This window comes from Macrobrachium nipponense, chromosome 14, assembly GCF_015104395.2.
Source record: "Macrobrachium nipponense isolate FS-2020 chromosome 14, ASM1510439v2, whole genome shotgun sequence".
Taxonomy (NCBI): Eukaryota; Metazoa; Arthropoda; class Malacostraca; order Decapoda; family Palaemonidae; genus Macrobrachium; species Macrobrachium nipponense.
Genome location: NC_087207.1, coordinates 23,418,124 through 23,432,817, shown reverse-complemented (window position 1 = coordinate 23,432,817; position 14,694 = coordinate 23,418,124). Strand labels below are relative to the sequence as shown.

Below are 14,694 nucleotides of genomic sequence, written 5' to 3'. Positions count from 1 at the left end.
GAGAGAGAGATTTCAAAAACCTCTTATCTCAACTAGCACTCCTATAGAGAGAGAGAGAGAGAGAGAGAGAGAGAGAGAGAGAGAGAGAGAGAGAGAGAGATTTCAAAAACCTCTTATCTCAACTAGCACTCCTAGAGAGAGAGAGAGAGAGAGAGAGAGAGAGAGAGAGAGAGACAGAGATGAGAGAGAGGAGAGAGATTTCAAAAACCTCTTATCTCAATAGCACTCCTATAGAGAGAGAGTAGAGAGAGAGGAGAGAGAGAGAGAGAGAGAGAGGAGAGAGAGAGAGAGAGAGATTTTCAAAAACCTCTTATCTCAACAAGCACTCCATATAGAGAGAGAGAGAGAGAGAGAGAGAGAGAGAGAGGAGAGAGGAGAGAGAGAGAGAGAGAGAGATATTTCAAAAACCTCTTATCTCAACTAGCACTCCTAGAGAGAGAGAGAGAGAGAGAGAGAGAGAGCTATCAATCAATATTTTCTTCCCTCATAAAGCAATGTTTAGCTACAACGTTAAGCTAACACGTAGGAAGGGCGCCAAAAAATGTATAAAAAAAACTATGGCACCCCAGTTGTGTCAACTCTACAAAGGCTGAAAAAATGGACATCATTTCTCTCTCTCTCTCTCTCTCTCTCTCTCTCGGCGCTACTCATACTCATAAATAAGACTCATTGTACCCTATAGTGGTACTTTAAATATATATATATATATATATATATATATATATATATATATATAATATATAGATATATATATATATATATATATATAATTTTACTCACCAATACTAGTTCGTTAACTGAGCTGTGATGACGTACTCACCTGGAATTAGAAATAGGATATATAGTAAAGAGAAGTGAAACAAACAAATAAATAAATAAATATATATATATATATATATATTACCATTCGTCAGAATGTCCTGTAATGAACAATCATTACACCTGCAGTTTCTCTAAATTGGTCACATGGAAATATATGCAACTTTTAAATACTGCAATTCGTATATATATATATATATATATATATATATATATATATATATATATATATATATATATACTATATATATATATATAAAAATATATATACACTTCATACTTTCATTATTCACCTTTCTATTTCACTTACGTCATTTCTACCGATGAAAAATTACCCAAGAACTTTCTACGAATACGTAAGAAATCTTGAACACACCATAGATATGCATTTCTTGGTACTGAAGCCAAGACGTAGAGCTTCTCGGAAAATATAAGCAAATAAACTATATGGCGAAGCTTCGTAGAATATTCAGATATAAATAAAAACAGTGCCAGGGGAAGGCCAAGCAATCATTCAGTATTCCCGAACGGACCTAGCCAAGTCTCTCTCTCTCTCTCTCTCTCTCTCTCTCTCTCTCTCTCTCAGTCCATGACGAAATCATCTCTTAAATTTCCTTTCTGTAGCTTTTCTCTTTGTCGTAGTTTAGCCTTAATATTCTCTCTCTCTCTCTCTCTCTCTCTCTCTCTCTCTCTCTCTCTCTCTTCTATAATTTCTCTCAAACTATTTTTGCTACAACTTCCCTCTACCTCGTACTTTGGTTTGAAACCAAACCCCCCCCCCCCTCTCTCTCTCTCTCTCTCTCTCTCTCTCTCTCTCTCTCTCTCTCTCTCTCTCAGAAGTGATGTCAACACCCTAACATTCAAACAGATAGCAACAGCACACCGTAAAAAAAAAAAAAAAATCAATGAAGGTTAGTGGGAAATTCCCTGCTTTTTCCTTTTCCCCCCTCACCTCCCCCCCCGGGGGGGGGGACAACTAATACGCTCTGCCAAGTCATTTCCTCTACGCAGAAGGATCAGGCGTATAAATATAAAGTCACCCAAGGTAATCAGTGTTCCCCCTCCCCTTTAAGAAGACGGATGGTGGATCTGGCTTGTGGGTGGGGGGAGGGGGAGAAGAATGAGGGGGGGTGGGAAGGGTTCCCATATGGTCTTGAGCTTTCAAGATATTGATGACTGATGGATTTCAGGACACCCCACCTCTCCTAACCCACCCACCCTCTTTGGGGTATGGGGGGGGGGGGGGGAGGGGGGGGGGGGGGGGTGATAGATTGGTGCGTTTGCTATGGCCTTCAGTTTTAAGAACTGTTGATGACTGACAGATAGATCCCCTTCAAACAAGTCCAACTAAAAGACTGGAAGTCTTTAAAAATATAAATCTATAAGAACTGCATTTTAGTTTTCAAAATTCCTAATGATTCCCGTTGACCTCAGTATAGTGGGGTCATGAAATAAGTTATAAAATTATTTGGCATTTAGCTCAGTATAGCAGAGTCGTAAAATTAGTGAAAAAATTATTTTTAAAAAATTATTAAAGAATTATTTTAAACAAATTATCGACAGTATAATTGGGGTCATACTATTATTAAAAATAATTTAAATCAATTATTAAGAGTATACTTGGGTCACACGAAATAAATTATCAACAGTGGGGTCATACTTTAAGTTAAAATAATTAGAACTAATTATTAACAGTATACTTGGGTCATAGAAAACAGATTATCAACAGTATAGTGGGGTCATACTATAAGTTAAAAAAAATATATAAAGAAATTATCAATAGCATAGTGGGAGTCATACTATTAGTTAAAAAATTTAAATATATTATTAACAATATAGTGTGGTCACACTATTAGTTAAAAATTTTTTTGTCAAACTATTAGATAAAATAAATTTTTTTGGTCACTCTATTAGTTAAAAAAAATTTTATGGTCACACTATTAGATAAAAAAAATTTGGTCACACTATTAGTTAAAAAAAATGTTTATGGCCACACTATTAGTTAAAAAAAATTTATGGTCACACTATTAGATAAAAAAAAAAAAAATTTTTGGTCACACTATCTGTTAAAAAAAATTTTATGGTCACACTATTAGTTTAAAAAAAATTTTTTTTTTGTATACAATTAAAAAAACATTTTTTTAAAGACATTACTAACAAATCACCAAGTCCTGCCTTCCTATTATAACCAACACCGACCACCTCTCTAAACGTCGGCCGTAATTGCAAGCACAAGCACAGGTACAAGCAACAGGCGAAGCAAGCACACAAGCGAATGAGAGCTTGGCAGGGAACGGTCACAAAGGCTTATTCTCACTACTGCAATATCTAATCATGCCCTGGAGAGAGATTTCCTTGGCTATGCTGACGCCCACAGACAGACAGACAGACAGACAGACAGACAGACAGACCTCGCTATGCTATATGCAAGGATGAATTGCCACGAGTTCTCAGTTCCGCAGTTCAAAATATCTATATATATATATATATATATATATATATATATATATATAATATATATATATATATATATATATATATATATAAAAAAAAATATATATATATTTGTGCCTGCAGAGATACAGAGAAAAAAAAATCAGTCATACTACCGAATATTCAATACTTAGGGAGAGAGAGACAGAGAGAATCATAGTACCGAATTTTCAATACTAGAGAGAGAGAGAGAGAGAGTAGTCATACTACCGGATTTTCAATACGGGAGAGAGATATATATATAGAGAGAGCAGGATATATTACAGCCGTTCTGTCAGGTTTTCACACGACAGAGAGAGAGAGAGAGAAGAGAGAGAGAGAGAGAGAGAGAATTCACGACAATCACTCAACACCGTCAAACCTTGACATAAAGTTGACTTGACAGATGAACGAGCGACACCAAAAAAAAAAAAAAAAAAAAAAAAAAAAAAAAAAAACTAAATGTGGACTCACTCGAATACCTCCCAAATAAGGTCTTCTCTCCAAACAAGACATTCAGAAATCTCCCAAAATCTAGACACTCTTAGCCAGACACCTGGCCCACCTCCTGCCGAATTTTCGAGAAAATACACACGCACGTTTTTGCGTATACCCGCGAAGAAACTCACTGACCCAAAAACGAAGGGACTCCATTCTAAGAAGCAATAATGTATTTGGACCTTGTGCGTGCTGGGTTAATATAAGTCACAGAGAAGGATGTGTAAAAGGTTGTTCAATACTAGATTTTTTTTTTTTTCTTTTTTACTTCTCGCTCTCGTAATTTGGTCGAGATTGAGAGAGAGAGAGAGAGGGAGAGAGGAGCGAGAGAGAGAGAGAGAGAGAGAGAGAGAGAGAGGAAGATATATCACGATGTACCTAACTACAGAGAGAGAGAGAGAGAGAGAGAGAGAGAGAGAGAGAAGGGAGAGAGGACATAGGCAAATGGTATCACAGAGGAGAGAGAGATAGAGAGAGGAGAGGGAGGTGTAGAGAGAGGTAGAGAAGAGAGAGAGGAGAGAGAGGCACGATATATCACGGATGTTACCTAACTACAGAGTGAGAGAAGAGAGAGAGAAGAGAGAGATGAGAGCGAGAGAGAGAGAGAGAGAGAGAGAGAGGCAAGAGATTACGGCATGTTTTTTACCTAACTCCAGAGAGAGAGAGAGGAGAGAGAGAGAAGAGAGGAGAGAGAGGTATGATATATCATAGCCTTATTACTGCTAGGTTTCTAACAAGAGAGAGAGAGAGAGAGAGAGAGAGAGAGAGAGAGAGGCATGATATATCATAGCCGTATTGCTAGGTTTCTAACAACAGAGAGAGAGAGAGAGAGAGAGAGAGAGAGAGAGGTATGATATATCATAGCCTTACTGCTAGGTTCTAACAAGAGAGACGAGAGAGAGGCGAGAGAGAGAGAGAGAGAGAGAGGGAGGAAGGAATATCATAGCCGTCGTATTGCTAGGGTTCTAACAACAGAGAGACAGATGAGAGAGAGAGAGAGACGAGAGCAGGACACATCACAGTCGTATTACCGGGCTTTCAATACGAGAGAGAGAGAGAGAGAGAGAGAGAGAGAGAGAGAGAGAGAGAGAGGAGAGAGAGCACATTCCCGGGGCACCAGCATGGAGCTAAATATTTGCTGGTTTTTGCCATGTCCGGGTGTTAGTGCGTCTGTCATGTCACCCCATGTGTGTGTGCGCGCGCGCACGCGATCTCCCGCTGAAATGCAATGCCCAGAACTCACAATGGATGGCATACCAAAGGAATTGTTTGTGGAATCGCGTTGCATTTCGTTATGTAGGAGTGGATACGGTTGGCATACAAATGTTTAATATGTGTGTGTGTATGTATGTATGTATTATGTATATATATATATATATATATGTGTGTGTGTGTGTGTGTATTATAAATATATAAATAAATATGAATATGTAAACATGCACACACACACATACATATACATATATATATATATATATATATATATATATATATATATATATATAAATATATATATATATTATATATATATATATATATTTCTATGATGCCAGAGATGAGAGAGAGAGATTGGAATGGGTTGTTGTTGTTGGAGTATTAAGCTGGCTTTATGCCAGCACGGGCTTTAGCTAATGTAGCAGCCCGTAGGTCATTTGATTATTTTTTAGGTGCATTGGTGATTTAAGGATATAACGGCGATCTTTTTATTTATGATTTCTATGGAATGTGCAGGTGGAATGGTATGGATTCAAAAGTGAAAGGAAAAGTGAATAGGCAAGGTTACAAACCCCTTTAAACCCTAAGGTACCCATTAGTAGAAGATAAAGATCGATAGTAGCGAGTCCTGGCGAGTCAGAGATAGCCAGTAATGAAATCGAAAAATTTATAGTCGTAGAAAAACGGAAAAAAAAAAGCGCAACTCTATGGAGTTCAAGTACCATATTTCACTTTACGAGAAAAAAAAAGCAGAGAGCGTCGATCGTTTAGCAATAGGGAACGACGAAGGAAAAACGAAATATTATCAGTTTAGAAACAGGATAACAAAAATAAGCGACAGCTTAAGCGGTAGTTAGAGTGACAGTTGAAATATTCGGTCGTTAGACGTGAGGCGGCCGAAAAAACGGAGGGGAAAGGAGGAGGATTGTTTAGTAAAAGAAAAAGCAGTTAATGCTATACACACACTTTCATGTAGCTGCGATCTTTATGTTTGAGATTCTGTATCTGAAATCTTCTAACAGGAGGTCATCTGGAAAGACTGATCTCTAGGTCCACAGAGCGTGGACGAGCTCAGAGAACCAGCTGATGACCACTGCCACTGTTCGTTTGTTAAAGATGGCTCTATTTAAAAAACCAAAGCCTCAAACGGGTCCTCGTAGGTCAGCAGGAACTTTCTGATTTGATATTCTCCTACGAGGAAGTATTCGTTTCCGACGTTGAAGTTCTGTATTCTTGTTTGCAGGTTGAGTTTCACTGTTTTGCTTAGCTTACAAACTCCTCAGTTTTGTGTTCCTGCTTCTTTATACAAAAACAGGAGCTACAGTCGGTGTCTCGGTCTGCATTTCTTCTTCAACTGCGTCTTCTGTCTGGGTTCCTGCTTCGGCACGAGCAGGAATCGACGTCTTCGCGATGCAGGGGTTGGGGGGGGTAAAAAAAAAAAAACCTGAGGGGTTGGGGGAGTAGGGGGAGGAGGTAGAGGGGCGGGAGTTTGGCGATACGGAGAGGATGAGGGGGTGGGGATGTAGTGCCGGGATCGAGGAGGTTGGGAGGAAGGTTGGGTGGTTTGTGGTACAGGAGTAGGTTCGTTTCTAGGATCGAACCTGGGGTTGCTGGGAGGTTTCCTGGTCGGTGAATGTTGTCGAGGTCTTGCAGGTGGAGGAGGGATGCCCTTCGCCTTCCAAATCCTCTGCAGTCTGACTGGGCATCCCTTAAACCAAGCATGATGTTGCTGGCTGCAGTTAGGGCATCGGGCAACTGTGTGGGCCCTTTTCCTTGTACTTTTTCAAGCACAACTTCTGTCTCGTGTTTCGCACTGCACACTCCACAGATGTGTTCTGATTGCATTCGCTCTTGTGGTGTCCTATACCTCTGACACTTGAAGCATCTCAGAGGCTCTGGTACGAAGGCTTCGGTCTCGTAAGTGCCAAGAATCCCAAGGCTGACCCTGGCTGGAATTTGGCCCTTGAAGGTCGCTGCTATCTTCAGAGTTTCCTGTCCATCTTTTGCAGTACATCTCTTGGCTTCCATGATGTTGGGAACCTCGAGGACTCTTTCGATAGTTATGTATTTGGGGACTTTGCATATCATCCCCTTGCTTATTTTTGAAGCAGGATCAAGAAGGTGGCACAGGTTGTCTTTCCTCAGTAGTTCAGCAGCTTTTGGTCCTTGGGAGTAATTATGAATTCTTAAATTCGGTCTGGCTATGAGGTTGGCTTCTGGATATTTTTTCTCGAGGGCCTGACTGCAGCATATGAAGTCTGGCCCTCGATAACAACAGCTTTGAACTTGGGAAGTGCCGGAAATTCCGCAAAACTCGCCGTATTCGGTGCCGATGTCGTAGGGAGCAGGTTGTTATTGGTCGAAATCGATGGTACAATCTTCTTCTGTTTCTTCTTCTTCTTCTTCCTTACGGTGGCGAAGCCCTGCTCGTCCTCCAAGGGCGGGTCCTCCCTGGGATTACCGGGCGACAGGGGTCTCTTAGAGGCCATACTTGTCAAAATTGTAGGTTTAAAATGACGAGAGTTACGTAACGCGCCTGTGCACGAAAATACGTAACATCATCGAAATACGTAACATCATCGAAAGGAATGTCTCCCCCACGGACCCTGCGAAAAAAGTAAAATTGATCATTTACTATAAAAGCAAGAAGACCAGTGGCCTGATTATGAAAAACAACCCAGCCCCACCCTGTGATGCAGGACCCTCTCAAGAAAACTAACGTTGTCTACCAATACAAATGCCCTGTCCGGGAATGCCCCGGCGCCTACATTGGTATGACAACGATGCGATTTTCCAAGAGGATATCCTGCCACGCTCAGGAAGGCGCCATCCATAATCATGCAAAAAACGTCCACAATACCAGGATAACTCGGAAGGACATTATTCCTAATATTGGTATTATCGATAAGGCAGCAGACCACCGTCGCCTCCGCCTCTTAGAGGCCCTACACATCGGGAAGGAGAGACCCAGCCTTAACACCACTCAAGAGACTTCACTCCTCCCGACGGTGGCACGTAGGGCGCTGCCCGCCGGCACCATAGAGCCGATCGAACGGACCATCAGGTACCCCTGCCCAATACTATGCTCCCAGTCTCCAGCGTCCGCACGCGAAGAGCAGTGCGAGCTTCCACCTCTGCAAGACGGCTTGACTCAGGGACTTAATCCTCTGTTCAGCAATGAAAACGCAGCGCCCATCAGACAGAGCACCTGGGACACAATAAATACCGCCGAACGACCCATTCCAATCAGTTCACGCTCCACCTTTCCTTGAAAATGAACCGATGATACGGTTGGAAACGTTGGAATTCCATTACTAAGATTTGTTAATCACTTTTGTTATCATAACAATAAATTAGTATTTTTAGAAAACATTTCTTTAACCAAGATATGAACATCGGCCAGCTATTAGCAAATATCAGCCCTGATGAGAAGAGAATAATAAGAAGAATTGAAAAGACCATATATAAAATCAATTCCACTGATGCTGCCATCATCTTTAATAATAATAATAATATAATACATTAAAAAAAGAAACCACATTTCCAATAACCTTCCATCCTCAAGGATCGTATTTTGAAACAAATAGGGTCTTATACCTCGTCCCCCTTCGTCAGAGAGAGAAGGAGAAAAAAAAAAAGAGAAGAAAAAAAATGAACATAAGGCGTGAGGTGGAATATGCAAAAGGGACCACCCAGTGGTTTAATGTATTTTCCGAAAGCCCCCACAACACCCCCTTCTTCTTCTCCTCCTGGCCAAGCCGTTTATGCAAATGGACCTATGGGGGGCGGGCGAAGGGTGTCGACTCATATACGACAACCTCAGAATTTTCGGGCCAAAATACTATCGATGGTATATGCTTTTGGTTATGCTGTGACGAGAAGAGAATAATATGGAATAGGCTTAACTGTGAACTAAAACACAGAAGTACAAGGCATAGGATGCAAGAGCATGAATTCTGGGATATATATATATATATATCATACTCATACTATGTTAACTATATATATATATATATATATATATATATATATATATATAGATATATATATATATATATATATATATATATATATATATATATATATATATATGTATGTATATGCATATATACTCTTACCAAGAATTTTGCCCCAAAAAGTTATATGGTTTACGTATGTGGATGATATTTTCTGTATTTGGCCAGTTCACGAAAATCTCCAGGTTAATTCCTTAATAATCTCAATAATTTAGTCCCTTCTATAAAATTTACTGTAGAGGAAGAAAGAAATTGTAATTTGAATTTTCTTGATGTAACTGTCCATAGAAATGATAGAAATTTCGCCTTTTCAGTCTTTCGGAAATCAACTAACATTGCCTCTTTTGTCATTACTACTCCAATCGCCATCAAAATGTTAAATTCTCTGTTTTTTATGGGATGTTCCTAAGGGCTTTAGGTGTGTCTGTAGCTCGCAGTTTATTGATGCTGAGATTAAAACTTAAATACCAAGGACTTTTGTAGATGTGGCATGGAAAAGAGCTAGAAAAAATTTTATTTAACTAATGACAAACTTGAATTTGGTAAGCGTAACATTCTAAAATTACCCTATGATGAAAGGTTTTTAAATATTCCTAGAATTTTAAAGCTTTTTAACATGAATGTTGTTTTCAGTAATATTAATGTCAAGAGTTTAGTAATAAAAAAAAAATTTTCCTAAAGATCTTCCAGGCTGCATATATGAAAGTTCTTTGCAAAAAGTTGTGATAAAGTCTATTACGACAGACCGATAAATCTCTTTCACAAACGCCTCAAACAGCACCAATATTCTGTTATAACTGGCAAATATCGAATGCATTATTCGTACATACGAGAGATTTAGACATCCTATTAACTGGAGTCAAGCAAGAGCCTTAATCCCATGTAATGACACAGTTAAAAGGAATATCATTGAATCTTGTTTCCTCAAGTCAAATAATGGAAATGTTCTAAATTTAAGTCTTGGTTTATTTAAACTTGATGCGTCATAATGAAAAAAATTGTAGATAAATATAAGCAACAAAATTAATATATTCCGTTTTTACATGTTTTGCACTGTACGGATACTTTGTAGTTTCGGTTAGGGTTAAATCTATGTTTAGGTTTGTGACCGTGTGATATCCGATAATCCTGGATTATCTCTTTAATTTTTACTCTTTTGACAATTAACCATCTGGTATTCTTGATCTTGTTGTGTACCTGAGAACTTTCTCTCCAATTGTATTTCATTTTGCTCCTTGACAATATCTTAGTAAAGACTGTGATTTTTTAAGCATATTGTATGTATGTATGTGTATGTATGTATGTATGTATGTATGTAATGTATGTATGTATATATATATATATATATATATATGTGTGTGTGTGTGTGTGTGTGTGTGTGTGTGTGTGTGTGTGTAAATATGAAATAAAAATGGAACACACAGGCAACACAATTTAAAACGGAACAATGAATTCAAAACTTGATAACACGAAATATAGGAAAGCAACAGGTCTATCGTCGCAGGGCTAGCTAAATAAATCAATAAATAAATAAAAACAGAAATTTTAAAAAAATAATAAAAAATAAATAAAACCGCATACGCGTGAGAAGAGGACGCAGCAATAACACTTTATGGAAATCCGACGGTTGGAAAGACTATAGCCGCTCAGGAGATAAGGTTGTAGATACCGCTATCTGCCATCAGTGTTTAAGATCTATCTTCCCTGTGGTTCAAAACCCAAAGATTGTGTACTGGCGATTTTCGCTTAAACCGTACCCAGCGAGTAAGTAATCTGTTGTTAACTGTACTTACTACCCGTTGGGTTTTGTAATTTGGAAATAATAACAATAATAATAATATTTTGGAAGAAGGCCCTCTTTGGAAACAAATCCTGTTAAAAAAAATGGCAGAATTCAGCGAATTAATCTTATATATTATCTTTTCTGATTTTTTATTTTATTTTTTCTATCTTTTATCTTATCTATTAAGAAAAGATAATATGTAAGATTCATTCGCTGAATTCTGCCATTTTATTAAAAGAACAACAACAACAACACCCCCAAAACCCCCCCCCACAAAAACAACAACAACAACAACAACAACAACAACAACAACAATAATAATAATAATTAATAATAATAATAATAATAATAATAATAATAATAATAATAATAACTGTACAAATCTAACGAGGAAAAAAAAAAACGAAAGCAAGATTGTTGTTATAATAATAATAAATAATAATAATAATAATAATAATAATAATAATAACTGTACAAATCTACCAAGGAAAAACGAAAGCAAGATTATAATAATAAAATAATAATAATAATAATAATTAATAATAATAATGTTAATAATAAAAATAATAATAATAACATATAAAATAATAAATATATCCCACAAGAAATGAGAGTTTTGTTTTAAAGTCAAAACTATATTATAAACGTGGCAACAAGACAAACTGCGTATGGGACGGGTGGGGGGGGGGGGGGGGGGGGGGGGGGGTGGGGAGGGGGGTGTTTATTACCTGGGCCCCAGGTAGATACTCAAACAATAAAACAGCTAAAAGGACAAACAAGAACAGGGCAGGTGAGGTCATGGGTCACATCCACGGTCAAAATAACGTTTACACAAAAGGGAGGCGTTCGAAAACATCCGCAGGTGATCGCAATCTCACCTCACCTGCCCTGGTTTGACCCAAGGTAAAGAGGCCCTTTCATTACTTCTGTTATTCTCATTTGTATTTCATTAATCCTCTCTTCTCTTTCCTAACGGGATTAGGCCTATCATCTCGTGAACCAGTTTTGAAATAACGCCTTATTTTTAGGATAACCAGCGTACTGGTCGAATCGTTACACTTGAAAATAAATCAAATCACCATCTTTTATCTGATTATAAAACAACAAGTTGGTTTTAACATTAAATTTTGTTCATATGAACAAATAAACGCGGTATAAAACTAGTCGAATAATATGTTATAGCTCCCCTCAATGTCAATCACCATTTTCTGTGTACGAGAAAGTATCCGTTTTCTATGAATCGGAAGAGGAAAGAGCGTAAACTTCACAACAAAATATGATCAAAATCTTTTTTTTTAAATTAATGAAACATATGTCAACGCTTTCAAAGGACGTTATCAAATAATTAGTTACAATATTCAAATAATGTTCCGATGCGATCTCTCTATTGGTGCTAAAATCCGAAATATTTATCTTTGTGGGAAATGTCGCCAAAAAAAAAAAAAAAAAAAAAAAAAAAAAAAACGAGCTGCAGCTCAAATCTTAGACACTCTTATGAACCAGTTTACCGTAACGAAAACAAATTCCAATATCCTAATTGTTTACGTATATGACACAACAACTGCCTAAACATGAGATGCCTACGTTTTCCCTGTTTATTAAAATCTACCACATGAATTATAGTAAAAGCTACCTTACGCAAAATATTCAGTTTTAGTTTACTAGAAACATAATCAATTAAAGCCAAAAAAACCATAAATATCGTTAAAAGCCATGAACAATCACTACACAATCTCAAGACTCGTTTATTTCCTATTACCATCTGCCACTTCTTTCAAATACACCATAATATTTGGAAGCTTGAACTTCAAGTCAATGGCCCCTTGGGTGGGCTTGTTCCATATGAATGGGGTTCATCCTCTGAATAGTAATAAACTATAATAATTATTTACTTTTTAAATCACTTTCTACCTTCTCATCTATTTTAGCACTAAGTCTCCCCTCTCACCTGGTCCAGCAATTGTCTTTATTCTACATGATCCATTGATAAATGATTTTTACTTCACTTTTATAAAAATCAGGTGTTCCACAGGGCATACTTTTATGGCACGCTCTGTTTTCTATGACGCTGGGTGTCACTTATTGTAACCTGCCACTTCGTAATATCCGTATAAACATGCTAACTATTTTATTTTCACATACAAAATAATGTTATTGATAATTTTGCCATAATACATACTTACATTTAATTCAAAACCGAAAAAAGTCATTCGTCATTCTGTTATTTTTGAGAGTTCATTAAACATGATACAAAATCAGAAAGGTGTCTTCTTCACTTACCTGTTACTCATGAAGTGACGGAAGAGTAATACTTTATAAATGGAACTGTCTGAAGGGCAAAGAAGTGAATCAAATAAAACGAGAATAAGTCATAATTAACGAAACATCAGAGACCTTACCTTATAGACCTTACATCTTGTTCGGGTTGCCCCAGGTCCTCAGTGTGAGAGAATTGAAGTTATTATTTTTGAACTGAAGGGAAAAAAGAAGAAATGAGAAAATTCAGACTCACCAGTTGCAGAAGTCTGAGCAACGTCGGCGTCACGGGCAGGTGCCGAGGACCCCGAAGGCTCCTGGTCCTCCGGAGGGGAGTCAAGCCCCCTCCTCCCATGCCCCCGGAATCCCTCTGACAGCGATTGCACTTCTCGTCGTCCTCATCTTTGCCTATCCTCTTCTGCAGGATGCCCTGCCCCGCCCTCTGCTTGGGCCGGGCGCCCGTGCGCTCGTAGAAGCTGCCCAGGGAGCTGAGGTCGCCCGAGGACGCGAGGGAAGGGGCGCTGTAGACGCTGATGCCCTCGTCGATGCTGCTGCCGCTCCAGCCTCCCCGGACGCTGCCGTAAACGGACGCAGAGGTCACGCTGCCTGCCTCGCTGTACAGGTACACGCCTTCGTCAGTAGTCGTCGTGGACGTGAGGCGCGACAGCCCTGAGAGCGTGGACGTGGTCGAGTGCCTCTTACCCAGCCAGGCCGAGGTTGAAGGCCGACCTCCTCCTCCTCCTCCTCCGCCAACGCCGCCATGATCGTCTGAGCCCGCGCCGTTGTTGTCATCGTCCTTGACGTCGGTGGCGGCGTTTGGCTCAGCGATCGTGTCTAGAAGCAGGTTCTCCTTGTCTTCTTCGCCGGCGGCAGACTCCGCCTTCGGATGCAGATAAGACAGCTTCCTCACGTCCAAGGCCCTGGCGCCAGGACAACGTCTGCAGATTGCTCCCGCGGGCAATGTCAGCGTTCTCCTGAAGGGGCTACTTCCGGTGGAGTTCGCTCGCATCAGCGTGCCGACGGCGGCGCCCCGCGGATGCATCTCGGGGGCATCGCGCGCTACCAGAGAGGAGGAGGAGAAGGTCGACGTCTCCGACACGTCGGTGGCTGCGTCGGTGTCTTCGTCGCACGACGGGTGGTGGTGCTGCTGCAGGAGGGACGGTGGGGCGACTGGCACTCCTACCACGAGGACTGCTGGTGGCTGTCGCTTCAGGCTGTCGCTGCTGCTGCTGGGCGGCGGCATCATCCCAATTTCCTCGTTCTCTAGGCTCCGCCCCCTCAGGGATCCCTCGCGCTTGGCTGAGGAGACGGTGGAGGATGACGCACACGAGGAGGAGGATGAAGTGGAGGAGGACGACGAGGAAAGGGTAGATGACTTCATGGCGGTAGGGACGCGCCCAGGTCCCTTCCTCATGGCATTCACGGGCAGGGTGTGGGAGCGCCGAAGGGCTCCTCCAGGTTCACCGACGTCATCCACCAAGACGGTGCTACTGCTGCTGCTGCTACTTCTTCGGCTCGTGGTGCCACCGCCCCCGCCGCCTCCCACGCACATGGGGTGGTTGTAAGGGTCGTGGATCAGATGCCTCAGGGTACTCGTGGTGGGCAGAGTCGAGGAAGGCAGCAGGTGCCGGCGGT

The 14,694-nt window shown here is 40.1% G+C and overlaps 1 protein-coding gene across 1 annotated transcript in view; it reads right to left on the bottom strand.

Annotated features, from left to right (window-relative positions):
* The window catches only part of LOC135226382 (ras-associated and pleckstrin homology domains-containing protein 1-like), a gene marked incomplete in the record, with an annotated part of 281,217 nt that overhangs the window by 172,047 nt on the left and 94,476 nt on the right, over window positions 1-14,694 (bottom strand). The window contains 1 exon segment of the mRNA XM_064265859.1: window positions 13,316-14,694. Coding sequence (XP_064121929.1) covers window positions 13,316-14,694 — 1,379 coding nt within the window.